Raw genomic sequence first — 20,669 nt, forward strand, 5'->3', positions numbered from 1 at the left:
TGGAGTGATTCTCTGTTTGGATTTTTTTTCCCTTCCTGTTGTTCTGCCTGTAACTGTAAGCATATGAGGAACATCTTCACTGACATCTCTATAGCAGCGTTGCATCCAGTGAAGAGTGTGCCATGAGTAAGATTGCAACAGTTCATTCACTGCCAAAATGTCTGTACTGCCATCGTGGACCATTCAGGGTTGGGACCAAACATTTGATACAAAAAGTCGCATGTTTCACATCATAACTCAAAGCTGCCAACGTAAGTAATGAATTACAGCACAGTTAGGGCTGGGTGATACGGTTGAAATCATTATCACAGTGTAAACGAAGTTATTTTACAATAGTAGCTCCTCCGAGACAAAATGCTCTTTTTTGCAATTTTAGAGAAAGTGAAAGATAATTTGTGTATTTTCCCCGTGATTTGGATCCACCCCTAAATTTTTTTTATATTCTTCCATGGCCAAGCTATAACCTTCCAAAGATTAATGATAATCAGGCCAGTAGTTTTTCTCTAATCCTGCAGACAAACAAATGTGTGGAACTGAAAACTACTCCCTTGGCAAAGGTAAAAATGTTCAGTAGCCAACAACTGATGTTCAATGTAATACATTGTCAATTGACGATTCCACAAATTATTTTTAATTCAAGTTTGCTCTGAAACATTTATTCGGACAACAGATATGTCTAGAAGGATAACATTATATGATCCAGGAGTGTCACGATTTAAATTCTGAATAAAACATTGATCGAAATGAGCTTTCTAGCTCAAATATTAAAATCAAAAGCAGGATCATCGATCAACAACATTTGACCCACTAGCCTTAGTGTGGAATGTTTCCCCCCATAAATATGGCAGGCATGTCACACTTAATATGAATAAAATGTTGATCTTTACAAATAAGGACATGAAAGTCTAACAGTGGCAAAGCTGTCAGTGCTGATTGAAATCAAAAGTCGTGACACCCCTAATATGATTATACCTTCAACATTCGCTGCTGATGAACATTTATAAATTAGTATTTTGAGTTCTCATCTGGCCCTGATCCCGATAAACTGTGAACAACTGGAAAACACGTTGAGAGTTCTTTCACTCACTCCTGTCTCAAACTGTGATAGCTTCACTGTGTCTCTGTTTAATAATATAAGCATGGCTGACCACAGAATTGAAACTTCCTGTGTTTTGTTCCTGTGCATCTGTTAACCGAGATTATTTGAACAACAAATGTATTTTGTGACATGCCCTTACCTCTCTGTGCCAAAACTGCAGAAATAATTAATTTTGTTTTTATTGTTCCACTTGTACTGTTGACTGCTCCAGACTATTTATTTTTCACCCTTTTGTCTGTTGTGTTTCTGGCTTCACATACTGCACCGATTGTAACACTCCCTGCTCTGTAACGGTGTTACTTCTGGAATACATATCAACATTACCTCATCAATGTATTCACTTGCTTTTTTTATTCCTTTGAGGTCTATTTAATGAGATTATCTGTGCTTGTTCTGTTCATTTTGGAATTCCTAATTACACTGTGCAAGTCAGTAAGATGAAGCTTGTAGAAAAAGGCTTTCATACATCTCATTTTTTCAGTTGTCAGACTGGGAAATAATTAACTCTCCTCATTTGTGAACGCAAACACACCTGCTTAGTTACCTCACAACAGTGTTTCAGTGCTTCTTTGAGCTAAGGGAAGCAGCATCTCTTTGATAAAAACAAGACTCCTAAACAGCTCAAATCATATCATGTTTAACTTGTTTTCTCGCTGTACACTTCTTTTCTTCGAGCAGGTTATTTCACTAATCTAAATGGTGAATGAATAGTAATCTCTTTGGAAATAATGGGTTAAATCATACAAGGAAGTACCTGTGTGGTCATTACAGAGGGAGTAAAGTCCGTGAGAGAAGACAACAGGGAAGTGTTCCTGGATAGGGAGTATTCCCTCATGACGAGCTGCTTCGCTGTTTGTTTTACTCTGGATTTCTTGCTGGTAAAGTAGACTTTTAGATGTTACAGAGGAAAGTCTTTAAAGCTGGTTGTGTTAAACTGCATCAGAGAAATGGCCAGTGAACAACTGAGACAAGGATCAGGAGACGAGTATGACTATATTGAAGGTGTGTATCATATTTACTTACATAGTAGTACATTTGAAAATCGAAATAATGTCACTGCTGATATGGAATCATCTTTTAATCTGACTCAACTGTGCTGAAACACGTTGCTTTGGTCATTTTCTTTCCTATTTTTCTATCCTTCACTCAACCACACACAGAAATTAGCTACCCTGGTGACCAGCGGTCACTAAGGTTACGACGGGCTTCATCTCGAGTGTCCAATCAGAATCACCCTCAGTTCGACTGGAGCTCAACTCCTGCAGAGGAGGATGAAGAGGGCAACAGCAAACCGCCACGGGACCTCAGGGGCATTCCTATGCCCATGGCACTGAAAAGAGCTGTGAGGTACTAGAGTCCAACTGATATTGTATTTTTGAGACAGATGCCAATACTGATTTTAGAGGGGGGACATTCATCATTAACCGATATGGTATAATGTTGATTTTTCACAGATTTTTCACCACTCTGCAAATGTACCCACAGAGTGACTTTCTCCAACCTAAAACTTTATAAATTAATATCCTACATTGTTATACATTATTATGCATTAAACAAGCAGTGTATTACATTTTCAGTCAATTCTAGAAATGATAACTGAGAAAATAAAGAATAAGTAGCAATAGAATAAATAGCTATATTACTGTTCAGTTGCTGGCTGTTTTTAAAAAAAAAAAAAAGAATAAAAAAAGTTAATTACCGACACTTTCTTAATCACACAAAGCAACATTTTTGCATTTTTTATTGTGTACAAAAAGTTTGCATAAAAAAGTTTGGGCCAATATCAACTGTATATCTGTTGGGCTTAAACCTACTGTTGAAAGTTTAGTTGTTTTTTTTCAAAAACATTCGCTAGTTAAATATCCCCTCTAGACATATCTGGTTGATACAGCAGCACAAAGACAGCAATAGTATAAATAAATAGAGGAAAGTAAAAGAATACATCATAAGTGGTATATAAAAAATAAAACTTAAAAAGTAAGCCGCAGCTTTAAAGGTGTTATGTCGGTTTGGTGTTCATATTCTGTTTCAGCTGCTCCAAAAAGTGGCCAAAAATCAGTTATTGCAGGTTTAAATCAGTTCTTAGTGCAGTGTGTGTGTGTGTGTGTGTGTGTGTGTGTGTGTGTGTTTCACTTTCCACATTTGTGTAAGCTACATATAGACCAAAATTGGCTGCTGAAACTAGCTGTAATGTCACAAAAGAGCGCTCATACCCACTCATCTTTTTTTAAACATGTTTTTATTTGAAGAAATGAATATTGATCACAGATATTCTTATTCCCCCCCCCCCACCCCCCACCCATCCCCATCGTGCTGTCAATACGAAAAATAATGAAAATAAATACCCACTCATTTTAAACTCAAATGTAAGGTGAGCACAAAGAGACGTTTCTACTTCAAACACTCATACAGTCTTCACACATATATGGTGCAACATGGGGGTGAATTAACAATAAGCAACACATTTCTGATGGAAGAGGACTTTACTCATTTAAATTGTACACAGTTTAATACAGAGAATACTAATGTGACAGAAAAGTCACCCACGGTAATTATGTGGAATGAATTATTGTACCAACTCTCTAGTTTCCCTATAATTAGAACCAAATTACACATTTCTTTAAAGGGAAATGTCTTGGAATGTGTCCATTACAGGCAGGTGCAGCAGATGCAGGTGCCTGTGGTTTCCAGCAGGGAGTCCTGGAAACGGAAAAGGGCCAAATCACTGCTCAAACTCAAAAATGGCGCCAGAGCAACTCTCAACTTTTTCGCACTGTGGAGCAAGACTTTGCAAAAGATCGGAGGTACACCTTTAACAGCTGATTTCAGGATTTTAGATCATGCAAACTTAATATGGTCAAAGACAAGTGTTGTACACATGGTTTAAATCAATGTTTGCATTTCTTTAATTACCCTTTTCTACTACAGGGAACTTTGGAGGTGGTGTCCAGTCTTACTTCCTGTTCCTACGATTCTTGGTGCTGCTCAATTTTTTCTCCTTTTTACTGATCGCTGGATTTGTCCTCGTCCCCAGCATTGTCTTCAGATCTGTCGGGGCCAGCCTTGTCAACAGCACTGGTAATGAGCTCACAATATTTCATTTTGGATAGTTCAGATTTTATTAAGTAGGGTTGTATGAGGTACTTATCCATAAAACCAGAATCCGTTGACAAAAACAATAATTTTATCTTGCACAAAACAGGATTTGCTGGTGTACTGCTACCTTCATCTGTAAGTTTGTTTGCTTTATTGTTTGACTGCGGTGTTTTAAAGGCTTAGTTCAGATTCACCAAAGTATCCATAACACAAACAAACTAACTGATCGAGGCATAGGTAGTCCAGCAACTCCTGCGTTCTGCGAGGTAAAATCCTATTTTTGTCAATGGAGTCTGGTGGACTTGAAGAGACCACAGATGGATATAACAGCTTCAGTTCTCCATCTGAGAGTTGTGAAAATATTTGAAATATAGTGTACACTAAATTTTTATGTGGATAAAATACATTTAGCTGCTGCCCCCATCCACAACAGTACATCACTTAGCTTCAGTGTTACTTCTCCCTGTGTCTCCAATCTGGGGGTGTGCTGACCACCATCGACTGTAGGTGATACACTGACTTTGAATAAGCAGCTCATACAACCCCACTTACAAAAAAAATAATCTATCCCTTTAAAATGATGTTTTAAAGCCATGACATGGCAGTGGTTCATTGTGTGTCATGGTTCTTCCATTCTCCATGTTTCCTCAGTTAAGCATTATTTTTAATATAAACAGGAAGCCGTCTCACAGTTTGATTCAACAGTTTCCAGGCAACAGAGGCTTAGAAGCATTCACAGTGTAAATGCACTGCAGCGACAGTAGTACAGGCTGTGGTTATCTACTTGAAAATTAAAGTCACCAATACATGAGCAGAAGTCATTCAACATAATATAGAAGATATTACGCCGAGACATTTTATCATGCAGGAGTAAGAACTTAAGCTTCTTTTCTTCCTGCTCTCCAACCTTAAAGTGGTTTGTATCATTTTGTCCTTAGTCAAGTGTCACAATTTCTACCCTCCGCCTCTGCTATCAAGTGAGTCACAGTCCTGCATTAAATCACCACTGCAGCTCTCACTTGCATGTTACGTTTAAAACATTAAGACATGACCTATTGTTCAGAGAAGTGCAGGGAAGCCTATAGACTATATATACTATAATCTCTCAGAATGCATACAGAGGTCATAAAGCTTTACCCTTTCTGTGTTTTCCAGGTCCAGAGGTATGCATGGAATATGAGCCTAATCCTGAAGGCCTGGTGGTGTTCTATAATTACTTCCTTGACTTACTTTCAGGAACGGTGAGAAACTGCAGCATCACAATGACCTACAAAGATATGAGACATACAGAATGTATAGTGAAACAGATATTAGTTGTTGTTGTTGTTTTTTCTTTATTGGACATTCTGCTTCTTTATACATTTGTTTTTTTATATATGTTTGAACTCTACAACACAAAATCATTGCTAAGATTTTAGAAAGAATAGAATAAGTCCTCCAGGTTTATGTAGAATAAGGGTATAATGTTGTCATAGGCTATTTCCACACACAATTTTTTAACAAAACTGAAAGTTACACATAGCAACAGGATGAAAAATCCTCCACATCCCCCAAAATACATTAACTTGACCTCAGTGTTCTTCTGCTATCACATGCTTTTAATCTATTTTCTGCTGATGAAAGTACATATAAAGTCCATCCATTACCATTTTGTACATCAGAGATGCTCCTTGACTGTCCTCTCCTTTTTGTTCAGGGTTTCATGGAGTATTCATACCTGTTTTATGGCTACTACAACAACACAATGGTGACGGACAGTAACTTCTCCTACAACATTCCCCTGGCCTACGTCTTCACTGCCGTCTTCTACTTTGCTTTTTGTTTCATTTGTATCATTGCACGGTCAGTCCCACAACAAACTGGTTCACTGTTAGAAATCAAGATGCAGCCTGTGTGATGCATGTGTGTGAGTGTGTGTCCTATTACATTCACTTCCCATCATAAATGTTTCTTATCTTAAGAAAGTAATAGACTATAGGATTTGTATTACAGAGGTAAATCTTTGTCCCATCTGATCTTACAGGTGCATCTCAATAAATTAGAATATCATAGAAAAGTTTATTTATGTCAGTCATTCAATTAAAAAGTGGAAATAACACATAATATAGATCTATTAATCATAGAATTAAACATTTCATGTCCTAATTTATTTAATTTCTTCTTATTATAATGATTATGGCTTACATTTAATGAAGAGATAAAATTCAGTGTCTCAAAAAAATGTTAATATTACAAAAGACCAATTTTAAAAAGTATGTTTAATATGGAAATGTTGTCCTCTGAAAAGTATGTCCATCTATATGCACTCAATACTTGGTTGGAGCTGTTTGACTTAAACTACTGGAAATGGACTTTTCCATGATATTCTAATTTATTGAGATGCGCCTGTATATTACTTCATCCTACCATATCTCAGGTTGGGAACATTCAGTTCTGTTCAGATAACTCCCACAACAATTTATTCTAGCTATTAAATGTTTAACTCTGCCACAAGTTTCAGTTATACGGTCAATGAGTGAAATAAACAGAATGACATTTAAAAGCAGAGAGTTCAGTCACCTTGACCTGCGTCTGTATTGTCCTCTCTGACTGACTGCTCACGCACAGCATGGGGACTGCAGCGCGGGTTGCTGTGGCAACGGGAGGCAGCGCTGTGGGCAACTACAGCATGATTGTGTTCACCAGCTGGGACTACGGCTGCCCGGGAGAGCGAGCTACCAAACTGAAGCAGAAGAACATCCACTACCAGCTGCAGGTCAGAGGGGATCTGTCCCACTTAGCAGCACAACCTAGTTCTGCACAATCACTCCCTGCATGCTTTCAGATGACCCCTGTTCTCTTCTCTCACCCTCTGTCAGGTGGATCTGGAGGAGGAGAGTATCAAGAAAAGGGCAGCCAGTTTGACAATGTGTCAAAAAATTGTTTTATACTCTCTACGTGTGTTTATGGGTTTTTTTTCCTTCGGGCTCATTATAGCAGCTTTCTATGGCATCTTCGAGGCCACCAACTACAGCCAGGTAAACCATGTTAAAGCAGAGGATGATGTTCATGTGGTCTCTGGTCTTTTGATGACCTTTCATTTCCCATCTCTGACACACAGGACAGGAGCGGGCAGGACGGGATCATGGGTTTGATTTTTGAGTATCTGCCTTCCATCGTCATCACCGCCGGAAACTTTGTGGTGCCGCTGCTGTGTGACCAGATCGCCCTGGTAGAGCGATACTCCCCCAGCACCACTGTCATAGTGGCACTGTTAAGGTTTGCACTGGTGTTTCTGTGGGATGGTGATTATGTTACATTACTTCCATTCAGTTTATTGGTGTTGGTGATCACAAGGTATTTTATTTAAGGTGTTTTTGGCTGACCACTGAGGTCAGCCCTACACATGTTTGTGTATGTGAGTGAGTGAGTGAGTGAGTGAGTGACTGAGTGACTGAGTGAGTGACTAAGGGTACCGAGATTAATCTGAGGAGTTGTGATATGATTAATGGGAAAGGATAGAATAAAAGTTTATTCTGCAGCAAACAAATCAAATTCTCAAATAATTCTAAATGAACACAACTGAAATGTTGAGAGGCGATATCACCTTTTAGTAGATTATGCTATGTGAATACAGGTGCATCTCAATAAATTAGAATATCATAGAAGAGTTTATGTCAGTAATTTGAAAGTGGAAATAACACATTATATAGATCCATTACACACAGAATGAAACATTTCATGTCTTAATTTATTTAATTTCTTCTGATTTGAATGACTATGGCTTATATTTAATGAAGATATAAAATTCAGTGTCTCAAAAAAATTGAATATTACAAAATGGAAATGGTGGCCTCTGAAAAGTATGTCCATCTATATGCACTCAATTCTTGGTTGGGGCTATTTGACTCAAACTACTGGAAATGGACTTTTCCATGATATTCTGATTTATTGAGATGCACCTGTAATGTGACAAGGGGCCACACTTTTGTATTGTGACAATAACAGTCAAATAAGACAGATCTCTCTGAATTATAGTGAAGTGATGTAGTAGCATACTCGAGGGTGTGTATGATGTGTATAGTCACTCTGTTATATAATTTTAAACAAAATGATCTCTCATTTTTGTTTAATCGCTAAATCTGTCAAACTCACAATTGTTTTGATATTGACTTGCGTTTTGTCTTCCATGTTCAGGGCAGTGTTCCTTCGTCTGGTGAGTCTGGGCGTTCTCCTCTTCACCCTGTGGAGTCAGATCACCTGTGATGGCAAAACAGATAGTGGAGACTGTGAACCGTGCCATTACAACCATAAATTCTACCCGGTAATTATGCTAAAAGGATGCATGTGAATCATTTCTAAAGAGGCTTCTCCTTCACAAACAGGTTTCGGAGGACTTGCTAAGCTGTCAGCCAATACACAGGGATTGGGAACAACAAATAGGATACAATTCTGCAGTTACAAGATGGCAAAGTGTTTGTTTTTCTAGTCTAACTTCCCTGTTATGGCTGTGTTTACACGAGCAAAGGATTCTGTTTGCAGTTTGTTTTTGCATCACTGCAGAGACAGAGTGAGCTCAAAGTTAATCACACTAAGAATGAGAAAGAGAAGCAAACAGATTGACAGTAGTTTTGTTTTGCCAATCACCTGTGAGTCACTAGAACAAAGAGAGAATATAAAAAAGGATTCTGTAGCTGTCTAGCAGAGTCATAATTGGAAAAGATCAATCATCCTCACTTTGACAGTTTCTCACTAAACCATGATGGTGGCAATGATGGCCTCATTTAGCTGACACTGTAAAATGTATATCAAATATTGAAATTGAGCCCCCCAAAAAATCATACTTACATTGTTGTGTCAAAACTCACTTAAATTTATATGAAAAAATTATAAAATTATGTTAATTTACATTCACGGATGTAAAAGTTATAGGATATATTTTGAGATTGCAGCAGTGTAAAAAAGGCAATTAAAAAGAGAAAAATCTTTTAAATAAAGGCAATAATTAACAAATATGAAATAAATGTGTTTAAAAGAGACAGATTCAATCTAACATAAGTTAGATAAGGCAGTCTAGGATCATTTATTTCCAACCTTTATCTTTCCCCTTTCTTCTAAATGTGTATACTTCACAGCTTGTGGGTACAGTGTTAAGATTGGAAAATAAGGAACCTTCACTGAGTGGCACAGTCCTAATTTAAAAACTATAGAACGAAGAATACAGAACAAAGATAATTTATAATGTCTTCATCATTTAAATATTGTAAGACACGTTAATGTTTCACTGTTTGTGTCATCATGTAGTGCTGGGAAACACGTATTGGACAGGAGATGTACAAGCTGACGCTGTTCGACCTCCTCATCAACATCGCTGTGCTCGTCCTGGTCGAGTTTCCACGCAGGTACAAATCACAGTGTGAATCTGTGTTAAATAAGATGGAAATTATGCCGGTGAATACAGTACATTATGATTTTGGTAAACAAAAATTGTTGTCAGAGAGACATCCAGCTGTGTGATTACACTATGTTTGTGTGTGTCAGGATTGTGGTGGACAACTGGTCCAATAAGCTGGCTCAGTGGGTGGGCCGGCAGGAGTTTGTGGTTCCTGCCAACGTTCTTGGTCTGGTTTATGGTCAGACCGTGGTCTGGACAGGAGCTCTTTTTTGCCCTCTGCTGCCTGTCATCAACACCCTCAAGTTCATCCTCCTCTTCTACTTCAGGAAGGTGAAGATGTTGTTATTCTGTTTGACACAGCCAACATTTCATACAATGCTAGTTTGTTGAGCAAGGGAGGAGTAGATCTGTCTTCGACTTAAGAAATTCCAACATAAATACAATTTTTTTTCATACGATTAATATTTTTTCCTTGATTTAATCAACAGATCCAGTTTCTCCACAAAGAATCAAGCAAAAGAACCATTTTAAATGTGGCGTTTCAGAGATATGTGCTCCAAGTTTCTTGGAAATAGCTAATTCACAGTGAAGAAAGCATTAAATAATATAATAATCGCCTAAAGTAATCTTAATCAACTAAAGCTGTATTTTCACCAAGAAGTTCATGGTTATTTTAGTCTTTTCACTTTTTTGGAACAAAAAGGTTCATTCAGCCAACCTGCATAGATTAGTAAATTAGTCCACAGCAAACGCAACCCCATTTGAAGGGACCATTTCTGCGGTTGAAAAGGAGGTAAAGGCCGAGACGACCAATTACTCGAGTAATTGACTAAGAGGGAACAGCTCTAGGGAGGAGAAAGTTATTCACCTAAACACTGCTTTGGTTTTTGTCCCTAACACTGTGTACATCGTCACTTCCCTCCACAGATCACACTCTTCAATAACTGTCGGCCAGCACTGAAGACGTTTCGCTCCACCACCTCCACCTTCTTTTTTCTGGCGGTACTCCTGTTTGGCTGGATCCTCGCTTTAGTCGTCATGATTTACAGTCTGGCTGAGTGAGTGCTTATTGCTGCTTACTGCTCTGTAACAATCATTCACAGTTTAAAGCTGGCAGTGACAAATATTTACTGTAAAATAGCAGTAAAAAGTGGACATTGAGGTCTGTTACTCTGCAGGTCAGAAGATAAATAATTGTAAGAGGACTGACATGATTAGGTTTGATTTGATCATGTTTTATATTACATTACAAAAGAGAAGCGTTTTCCTCTTCCCACCCAGGATCCGGCCTTCTATGGGTTGTGGCCCTTTCCGTTTCTTCCCCACCATGTGGTCGATTGTTCCAACATCTTTCTACAACCTCTCCGAAGTGACACAGGAGTTTCTCTTCTTCATTGGTTCCCAGGCATTCTCCATCCCTCTGTTTGCATTGTTATTGTGAGTGAACTTGTGCTTTCTGTAGGATTATCATTCTAGTATATACACTACTGTACCAAACCTAAATACAGAATGCAGCCTATATTTTTCAAGTATTATATGGCCATTAACCGTGCATTATGTGACGTATAATCACTTCTTCTTTCTCCCTGGCAGTGTGGTGATGTGGTATTTCATAGCCTTGGCCTCCGTCTATGGGAAAAGTGTTGCCCTGCTAAGAGCTCAGATTAAACTGGTAAGTTGTTGGTATTTACTCGTTCAGTGTGTTGTAAAGCAAATTATTACACGGTCTTGAATCTTGACAATATGTAAGTTAGCATTTGTGACTAATGCAATGCTGCGTGTTTGGCTTACAGGAGGGCCGTGACAAGCAGTTCTTGTTGAAGCAGATTGAGCAGCTGAGTCGACAGCAACAGATAGCCTACTAAAACAATGGGACCATTTTTAGGTTTTACGGCCTTATAAATGTTAAAACAACATAATGAGGCATCTGAAAAGACTGAATGGATCCTATAATTTATAAAGTCAGTGTCAAATAAGGCTAGCCGGGGTTTAATTTATTGAACTAAAGATGTTATGGTTCTTGGCAGGTCAAACAGAGATATTTTGAATAAAGGGAAATGAACCTGTTCATTCTTAACCTACCAAAGCTAGCAGTATATCAGAATCTGTTTTTTTTTTTGCCAAGCAAGTGATTTGCTTTGGTGTTTTGGTGGATAACAATAAGCACTTAATACAAAAGTCAAGCAGCATCCATATAGAATTAAAAGATTTACATTAAAGTATAGAAAATACTATGAAAATGTGTTCAATATATGTATTAAATCAGAAGCTGGTTTATTGCCAAGTACGTTTTTATATACAAGGAGTATATACAGTGAAAGAACTGCACAGTTTTGTGCAGAAATGTGCAAATAATTATCAAAGGAATATAATATATAAAGTTTTGAGAATGCAATGTAAAAGATGATAATAATCAGGAAGATGTCTAAAACTGTAAGATACTGTATGTGTTAATGTAAGGCATTGTTGACAGATGTGGAGATAAAGCTATTATATATGTAGAAAGTCCAAGAGTGGAAAGAGTGTCTTTATAAATGCAGTTTTACTCTACTTCAGTTTATAAAAATAAACCCTAAATAAACAAGTATTTTTCCTTTTGGACAATAAAATGTAAGGACTTGTAGCACCCTCTGGTGTCGAGGGTTTTGTGTTGCATAAATGTGTTAATGTTTACTTCCTGTTGGTGTCAACTTGTTCCTGTGGGATACTACAACTACAGCCAGCAAGATACACTCTCCTCCCAGCAAGTTAGTGACAGTATTTGCTGCTGTTTTTAATATAAAATTGTTAAAAAGATGAGTTTATTATGAGGGAGCGGGTTAACTGTCTCTGCTGGCAGTGAATGGAAGTGAAGCGTTCAGTTGGGAAGTAACGTTAGCGAACCCTTGCTAAAATTAGCTTAGCCACAACGGAAAACAACTGATACTTAGGTTGGCATTTCTCTTTTTTCCGACTTCCTATTTGGCTTATTTTCAGCTCGACTCATTCACCACTTGCTTTTGCTACAGACATTTTGGTTTATGAGCAAACTGGATGTTTAGTCGTGTTTATACTCACTTCAGTTCGATCTAGCTAGCTGGCTGGCGGGTTGCTAACGCCCAGTATCAACAGTCACCAAGGCAACAACAATGAACATCCTCCCGAAGAAGAGCTGGCACGTGCGCAACAAAGACAACGTTGCTCGCGTGCGGAGGGACGAGGCCCAGGCAGCGGAGGAGGAGCGCGAGGCCAAGCGGCGTGTGGAGCGTGCTGAGCAAGAGGTGACCCGCTGCTGGCACGTTATCTCCCCACAGGATGATGAGACACGTACAGAGAGAACAGAGACTGCGTGTCCAGAAGTCTGAGTCCAACTCCATCACCACAAACACTGTGTGTCATTGTTATCAAACAATCAGTGGTGGGGAAAGTAATCAGATCCTTTACTTAAGTAAAAGTACTGATACTACACAGCGAAATTACTCCACTACATGTCCTGCATTCAAAACCTTACTTAAATAAAAGTATATAAGTATCAGCATGAAAATGAACGTAAAAGTTCATCAGTAAAGTATCAAAATAATCAGAATGGACCCACTCAGATGTGTATACTCCAAATATATTATTGTTTTATTAATATTATTGATGATGCATTTATGTAAGCAGTGTTTTTCTCAAGGTTGAACTATTTCATATACAGTTAGTATATTAAGTAGTTAAGAGGTTTAACTAAAGAAATCACGTATATATCAGATACAGTCATGAAAAAAATTAGGCCACCCTTGTTTTCTTCAATTTCTTGTTCATTTTCATGTGTGGTAAAACAAAAGGTACATTTGTTTGGACAAATACAATGATAACAACAAAAATAGCTCATAAAAGTTTAATTTCAGAGCTGATATCTAGCCATTTAACATGTTTTTCTTGATAATGATTTTGGTTATTATTTTTTCCATGACTATTTTAAATATATTTTGGTTGTAGACTCAGACTTTTGGACCTGACTCTGTGTATTTTGAAGAATTTCAAGACAAAGACAAAAGACAAAAAGACACTTTATTGTCATTGTCAGTGTAATTTGATAACTTTCAGTGCCCAGCAGCAACAGAAAACAAGTGATTATGGTGTTGAATTGAATAGAAAATAGAAAAATGTAATCCATAACCCTGAAGGAGACTAACTTCAGCCCGTGGAATTCCTATGATATGATGAATTATAAAGGTTTTATTTTTCTTCATATATTGAGTTTGGAATAATAATATGGACTGTTCCTCTCCACAGGCTCGTACAGAGTATCTGAGAAGGAAATCCAGAGCTGCTCTCCCTTCAGATGGAGAAAGGAGGGAGGATGATGATGGTGGTGAACGGAGTGGAGGAAGTGGAGTGCTGGAGCATCTTAATCTTTTTCCCCTGGAGGACTCCTCAGAGAAGAAGGGGAATGAAGAGTATCTCAAAGAAAAAAAAGAAGAAAAGGTGACTGTCACTCTCATACACCTCAATCCCACAAATGCCTAAATAGAATATTTAGTTTTAACTTTGAAAAGATGCATTCCATTTTCAACCTTTTGTCTGTATCTCAATACAAAATCCACTTATTTTGGTTTTCCAGATCTTTCAGCTACATCTTGTTGCCTCCATCAACAGTTTCCTAACTTGCAATGGAGATAGTTATCAGTTGACCTCCAGTAAATATACATTTAGGTTTCAGAAGTAATCAGAAGCAGGTCTAATTCATGAGAAAACTTTAATCACAGGAAGAGGGTTACTCTCTTTTGAACATATTGCATTGTGCGGTGGGCTGCCAAAACCAAAAAGGTACTAATGAAAGTCTTCATTTTTTAGACATATACATTATTATTTTATACATTTACATATACATTTCCTATCCCAGAGTGGCACGATGTTATAATATCGAGACAGCATTTTGACAGTAATATAAAGAAAAAGTATTGGAGAAAAAAGTACTTTTTGCCAGCTAGTTTTCATCGCGATCGCAGTGTTCTTATTGAAGGTCTGTTTTTTTTTTTTTTTTGCAACCGGCATGCACACGCATTGTCAATGTTTGTATACAAATAACTGGTCTATGATGATGATCTGACTGATCAACTCCATCCAAGACAACCAGATGTGGTGGAAAGCTCCCTTAAAATAAAACAATGAAGTACCTTGGGAAACTGAAACAAAACTTGGGGGGAAAAAATGGAAATATTCTCTTAGCTGTAGTAAGTATTTTACTGTAATCCTTTAGTCATGCCAAGGTGCTGACATATTGAACCAGATATTTAAAATCAGTGGAAGCAGTCAGTCAGTCTCGTTGTGGTCAAACAGCAATATATATTCTGGATGCAATCCAGCCACATTATGCATACAAGCAGTGTAAACAGATGGAGCATGAGAGCAGAGAAAAACGAATGCAGACAGAGAGTTGTAATAATAAAACCACAGGAGAATTATTCAAATACAAGGATGTGACACATATTTATTATCTCAGGCAAAAAATTAGCCAAAGTCAAAGTGAATCATTTGACTATTTTCACCCTTCTCTACATTTGGCATCTTTTGACACTGCTGTCACCACACAACACATTTTAATTACTGTTTTTTTTTTTCATTCTTTTTGCTTTTCAGGAGAAGCAGGAACGAGCCATCGGCCTGCTGGTGTCTCTCGGACCCCAACCAGGCACTGAGGTTACTCCGTGGTACATGAAAACTGGCAAAGAGAAAGAAGAAACCAGAGAAAAAGAAGAAAGGAAAGAAAAAGAAAAAGATAAGAGGAAGGGGATAAGCGAAGAGGAGAGAGAGAAGAAAGATCGCAGATTGAAAGACAGTTTAGACCCGTTGAACGAGATGAAGAAAGCCCTGGCTGTTAAAGACAAAAAACACCACAAAAGCAAGAAATATGAAAAAAGAGGCAAAGGGGAAAAGAGTAGCAATGGAGAAAGGTGAGAAAATGAATTTATCTTGTTTCTTAAAATATAATTATAAGCATCTGTTATAAACATTTAATTTAGTAGGTTGATTTGAACCCAATAACTTTTAGACATTGTGTGCATATTTTTGCAGACTCCATTGGCAAAAACAGTAATTTTACCTTGCAGAACACAGGAATTGCTGCTTATTTGTTAGTTTGTTTGTGTTACGGTGTGACTTTTGTGTTTTAAAGGTTTAGTTCTGATTCATTAAAGTCACAAAATAACACAAACAAACTAACCAATCATGGCAGCAGCAGATCAGCAGCTTCTGTGGTCTGCAAGGAAACAAAATGATGAGAAGGATGTGAAAGGAGTCTGAGAAGAGAGCATACAGGTGCTTCTCAATAAATTATAATATAGAAAAGTTTATTTATATCAGTAATTCAATTAAAAAATGGAAATAACACATTATATAGATCCATTACACACAGAATGAAACATTCATTAACATTTATTTGATTTCTACTTATTATAATGCTTAAGGCTTACATTTAATACGGACCTAAAATTCAGTGTCTATTGCAAAAAAAAAAAAAATTTTTTAAAAAGTATGTTTAATATGGAAATGTTGGTCTCTGAAAAGTATGTCCATCTATATGCACTCAATACTTGGTTGGGGCTGTTTGACTTGAACTACTGGAAATTGACTTTTCCATCATACTCTAATGTATTGAGATGCACCTGTAGATAACAGCTGCAGTTCCCTATTGGAATGGGCTTGCTGAAAGCAAATAGTAAAAATATTCTAAATAAAGCATAAACTTAAAAGGAAATATGTGTTTTTTTATGGTGACTAAAATATCTTGTATATATCCTAAATAGAAGCGTGTCGTAACTATCCATACTGAGATAAATAAAGCATTACAAAGCGCTGTCTTCTCTGTGTTTTCCAGCTCCATAGAAAGGTTGCGTGCCGAGCGCTTACAGAGGGAGGCTGAAGAAAGGAGGAGAACTCAGGCCCTGCTGGACCAGAGGAGCGGCAAAAGGAAGGAGCCAGGGAAGGAGGCGAACGAGAGGGAGATGCCATACAACAGTGCATACTTTCCTGAACTTGCACGAAAGCGCCAAAGGCGCGATCGAGAGAGCTGGAGAGAGGAAATATTAAAATCGTGAACTATTTCTATTTATCGTTTGAGGAGTGTGACCTCAGCTGACTGATATTGGGACCAGTGTGTTTCCAGATAAAAGTGTGCCAAAGTAGAATTACAGCCACTTTAAGGACATACTTGTTTTTGTCTGTAAGGTAATGAAGGGGCAGCTTGTATTCTACTTTTATATTTATTTCTGTTCACGGAGAAAGTCAGAGGTCAGGTTCACTTACAGTTACTTTTGCCCCCTGCAGTGTTTTGCTCATGATCACGTCAGCGGGGCAGATGGTTGCCATCACAGGGGGCGTGAAGCTCGGGCTGTCCGCAAAGAAAACACGCAGTGAACAGCTGTTAGAACCATTTGTATTATTGCTAAAATTTAAAGAGATGAAAGAAAATCTGAATGAAAAACAGTCTCTCGGTAGAGAATTTACACTGGAAAGTAGAGCTGAAACAAATAGTCTATTTGCCTTTTAGATGAACAACAGAAATGAATAATTTTACTCATTTTTTAATACAAATTGCCAACCAGCTTTACTTTGACATGTACATATATTTAAGCTGAGTTTCTTTGGGTTTAGATTGTTGATGTGTCCTTGGCCTCTAGGAAATGATAATGGACATTTTTAACTGTTTTCTGACTTTGTATAGACAAAATTATTAATCTATTAATTGAGAAATACATTCTCAGATTAATCAATAATAGAAATACTTGTGAGATCATACAGTATGTCTGCTGCAAAAGAGATTGTTTACAGTTCATTTATTTCTGAAAGTAAAAACATCCTTATTTCAAAACACTGTTTTTTGATCTCATATTTAAATGTCTACATTTTAATTTTTAAAAGCCATATAACATTTTTCACAGAGCACATATTGACCCATCACAGCAGGAAAACTGTGTAAATAATGACATTGAATTGGCTGAATTCCATTAGTTGGACCTGCTGTCTCACTGTCATGACTTACTGGGATTCTTAAATAAAACAAAGCCACTATAAATGTTATTAGTTACACATGCAGGTTGTTTCTTTTTTTGGCATTAAAGGTCATAATATCTGCTGTTAAAAAGCCCATTGCATCGTAAACCAACATCAATGAGCATCACAAAAGATTCACATTTACTTTCTTTTTTCAGTAATTTACAAACTTGGTTTAACTTAAGTTTATGCGGCTGATTAGTGTTATCGGGTTACAATAAGATCTTTCTTTAATGTTACTGTTTTGTCCGTTGCTTACCATCTAAATAAATAAAAAATAAATAGCTCAGCCCAAGCATTATTTCCTGCATTACATATTATGTAAAAAAAGTGTTTTCAAATGTGCATAAAGCAGACAACATATATGCCAATACTGATAAATACAAATATGCCTTTGTGAATATTGGCCGATAATATCTGTCAATGGATATATGTTGAGCTCTCATAACAATATAAATTCAACAATATACCCACAGAAAGTGTAAGTTGTTTTTATTTTTTAATGAAGTCTTAAACACTTTTAAGGCATGGTTAATAAACATGTTATATAATATTATTATTCGTATTATTATTTATTATTATTTAATAGTAGTAATTAAATCACATCACACCCAAAGAGTCCTCATACGAGTACAAAATTTACATTTAATGGATATATAGCTCTTATAAAAATACTAATATTTGGACATTTCAACAATGAACCCACAGAAAGTGTTTTCATTTATATATTTATATTCATTTTATTTTTTAAACTGAAGATTAATAAACACATTTTATTATTTAATAGTAGTAATCAAATCACATCATACCCAAATAGTCCTCATATGAATACAGAATTGATATTTAAAAGATTAAAAATCCAATATGAGATCAATATAAACCCACTACAGAGCACCACATGCACACCATCACCTCCCTGTGGGAATATTATCACAGATTTTTTTCTTCTTCTTCTCTGGGTAACATTATGATGATCAAGCTGGACCATGACAATGCGCGCCGTGTGTGTCTGACGTAGGCTGGCGGAGGAGAAAAACACAGACAACCCTCCAACACTGTGAGATAGGGGGAGAAAGGCATATTTATATAAATATATATATATGTGTAGGCCTGTGTGTGGATATAAAGCAGGAGAAATAGCGGGTGGTTGTTTTGAGCAGCGGTGCACACAGACAGAGGCAGAGCAGTAATGTATGTGCAGCGAGCGGCGGACTGAGGACGCACAATAGAGCATCTCGCACACCGTGTTTAATTGCGGATTAGAGCAGGGGGGAGGAGGAGGAGAGAGAGGAGGAGGAGGCGGGAGGGGGGAGAGCACAACAAGGAAGGCAAGGAGACGCTCTTTATTATTAGGAGAAAAAGCGGAGGGGGGAGACACAGACAGCGTGCGCCCGGAGACGGCACAGACCGTGGCGGGGGTGACGGGAGAGAGGAGGACACCGACACCGACAGTCGGCAGCGTCGCTCGGATGGTGTTGTTGTTGCTCCGGACGCGGCGACGATGCGGCCACACTGCTGGGTGATGGTAGCGCTGGCGGGGATCATGTCGTACTTCAGCCCGGAGAGAGCCCTCGGAGCCCCGCAGAGGGAAGGTGAGCGCAGCCGGAGGAGAGGAGGTGGAGGAGGAGGAAGAAGAGGGGGGTTTGGAAACCTGTCAGTGATGCTGGAGAAAGGAGCAGAGAAGGGGGGATGTAGTCAGTTATGAAAAGGCCTCTCTACATACTGTATTGTCAGCCAGACTGAGACATAATGCGAATTATTATTGCAGTACGTGGCTGACTTAATCAAAACAGGAGCGAGGCTGATTTGGTGATGGGTAGGGTACCATATTTGCATGCAGTGATGAAAATATTAGGGGAGGGAGGGGGGTAGGTGTTTCGATCTCGGGCCTCACATCATCGATGGCATTTAAAAACAGCATATACTGTATGAATAGCAGGCTAAAACCGTCGGTCAGTGCGAGATATTTGGTCTAAAAATAGCCCCCGCTTGGCACTGGAGATTATTTAGCCTATTAACCACTGCTGGCATCTTTATTTTTCTCAATATGAATGTGCCTTCTTCCCCCCAAGACCTGGCAGAGTGTTGTGTTTGTGTAATGTGTGCAGTCATTGTATTGGTGGTGTATTGTTTTGATAAGAGCTGCTGGCTGGCACCGGGCTGGTGGAAAAGGCCCTATGTTAGGTTCCTATTTATATGCAGTGTCTGTCTGGACATCTGTCGAGGGAAAGATGAAAGAATAGCACTGCACAGGAATTGTGCATCAGGAGTGAATCCGTCTGATAAATGTTTGTGGTGCATGACATGTTTAGGGCACCAAACTGCTATTTAGTTTTCATATTTAGTTTGCAGGTGCAATGATCAACAATTAGCTGTATTTGTCTCGGTTTGGGCTAAAACTCATGCTAGAGTGCTTATGTACAGTTTATTCTAATCCAGAGTACCAGTTGTGTTTTAATTAGCAACAGATTGGACCAGTGTGCCTCCACTGTGATACGAAGGTGGTTTTATATGCTGAACACATCTTTACTTACCTTTGCGCAGGATGTGTGAAACAAGTGAGATCCTGTTCTGTTTGTGTTGCAACTTTTTGTAAACAAGAATACACAAGAGGTGCTAAAAGCGTTGATAGAAATGAGGCCTACATATTTATCGTGAAAATAAAAGAAACATCACTTCAAGTCGAAGAGTTTTAGGGGAATGCTGGTCCTCTTTTTACAATATTTATTAAGTTGGTAAATTATTAAGTATACTTTGAAATTTATGTATGCAGTGTTTACAATATCATGACCTTGTGAATGAATGTATTTTTAGATTTGTGTAAGAGGGACGCAACATGAAATTGGGATATAGCACATACTTAAAAAAAGCATGATGAGAGTGATTGTAACATTATTTATAATACTTCACATGCTAATTGTTATTTGAGCTTTTAATAAAGTTTGTTTTAAGTGTAAGGTTGTTAAAAGAATTGGTACCTTGATACTTTTTGTGTTTAAAATTATACAATCTCAGTTAATTAAACATTCAATAGTATCTAATGTACTGAAGCTGCAAAAAATAATTTGATTTTCAACCCAGGAA

The 20,669-nt window shown here is 37.8% G+C and overlaps 3 protein-coding genes and 1 long non-coding RNA gene across 8 annotated transcripts in view; 3 read left to right on the forward strand and 1 right to left on the reverse strand.

The window, feature by feature from the left end:
- The first annotated feature begins 1,571 nt into the window (after nucleotides 1-1,571).
- tmc4 (transmembrane channel-like 4) lies at nucleotides 1,572-12,191 on the forward strand. 2 transcript variants are annotated; one of them, XM_059340038.1, is made up of 16 exons: nucleotides 1,572-2,101; nucleotides 2,260-2,446; nucleotides 3,755-3,903; nucleotides 4,028-4,177; nucleotides 5,351-5,436; nucleotides 5,892-6,037; nucleotides 6,803-6,950; nucleotides 7,054-7,212; nucleotides 7,296-7,453; nucleotides 8,372-8,498; nucleotides 9,479-9,576; nucleotides 9,716-9,899; nucleotides 10,497-10,627; nucleotides 10,851-11,006; nucleotides 11,163-11,241; nucleotides 11,363-12,191. In XM_059340038.1, the coding sequence occupies exons 1-16, from the start codon at nucleotides 2,047-2,049 to the stop codon at nucleotides 11,432-11,434; spliced, it is 2,085 nt and encodes a 694-aa protein (XP_059196021.1). In that variant the 5' UTR covers nucleotides 1,572-2,046; the 3' UTR covers nucleotides 11,435-12,191. The 2 variants fall into 2 exon arrangements, with proteins under 2 accessions (XP_059196021.1, XP_059196022.1); XM_059340039.1 differs by lacking the exon at nucleotides 2,260-2,446.
- On the reverse strand, nucleotides 3,424-12,683 carry LOC131976907 (uncharacterized). Of its 3 annotated transcripts, XR_009394830.1 has the most exons (5): nucleotides 12,627-12,683; nucleotides 11,361-11,427; nucleotides 8,330-8,434; nucleotides 5,333-7,059; nucleotides 3,424-4,147 (listed from the first exon to the last, which is right to left on the reverse strand). It is a non-coding gene; the product is annotated as an uncharacterized LOC131976907 (long non-coding RNA). The 3 variants fall into 3 exon arrangements; XR_009394831.1 differs by lacking the exon at nucleotides 11,361-11,427 and having other exon boundaries at nucleotides 5,333-5,462; nucleotides 12,627-12,673; XR_009394829.1 differs by lacking the exon at nucleotides 11,361-11,427 and having other exon boundaries at nucleotides 12,627-12,673.
- leng1 (leukocyte receptor cluster (LRC) member 1) lies at nucleotides 12,235-17,871 on the forward strand. 2 transcript variants are annotated; one of them, XM_059340111.1, is made up of 5 exons: nucleotides 12,235-12,316; nucleotides 12,632-12,829; nucleotides 13,827-14,018; nucleotides 15,174-15,487; nucleotides 16,411-17,871. In XM_059340111.1, the coding sequence occupies exons 2-5, from the start codon at nucleotides 12,698-12,700 to the stop codon at nucleotides 16,628-16,630; spliced, it is 858 nt and encodes a 285-aa protein (XP_059196094.1). In that variant the 5' UTR covers nucleotides 12,235-12,316; nucleotides 12,632-12,697; the 3' UTR covers nucleotides 16,631-17,871. The 2 variants fall into 2 exon arrangements, with proteins under 2 accessions (XP_059196094.1, XP_059196093.1); XM_059340110.1 differs by having other exon boundaries at nucleotides 12,251-12,499.
- A 1,097-nt stretch (nucleotides 17,872-18,968) lies between these two features.
- Nucleotides 18,969-20,669, forward strand: part of lmtk3 (lemur tyrosine kinase 3) — a 30,875-nt gene continuing 29,174 nt past the window's right edge. The window contains exon 1 of the mRNA XM_059339114.1: nucleotides 18,969-19,177. Coding sequence (XP_059195097.1) covers nucleotides 19,087-19,177 — 91 coding nt within the window. The 5' untranslated portion in view covers nucleotides 18,969-19,086. The remainder of the gene's footprint in view (nucleotides 19,178-20,669) is intronic.

This window comes from Centropristis striata, chromosome 8 (genome assembly GCF_030273125.1).
Source record: "Centropristis striata isolate RG_2023a ecotype Rhode Island chromosome 8, C.striata_1.0, whole genome shotgun sequence".
Classification (NCBI taxonomy): Eukaryota; Metazoa; Chordata; class Actinopteri; order Perciformes; family Serranidae; genus Centropristis; species Centropristis striata.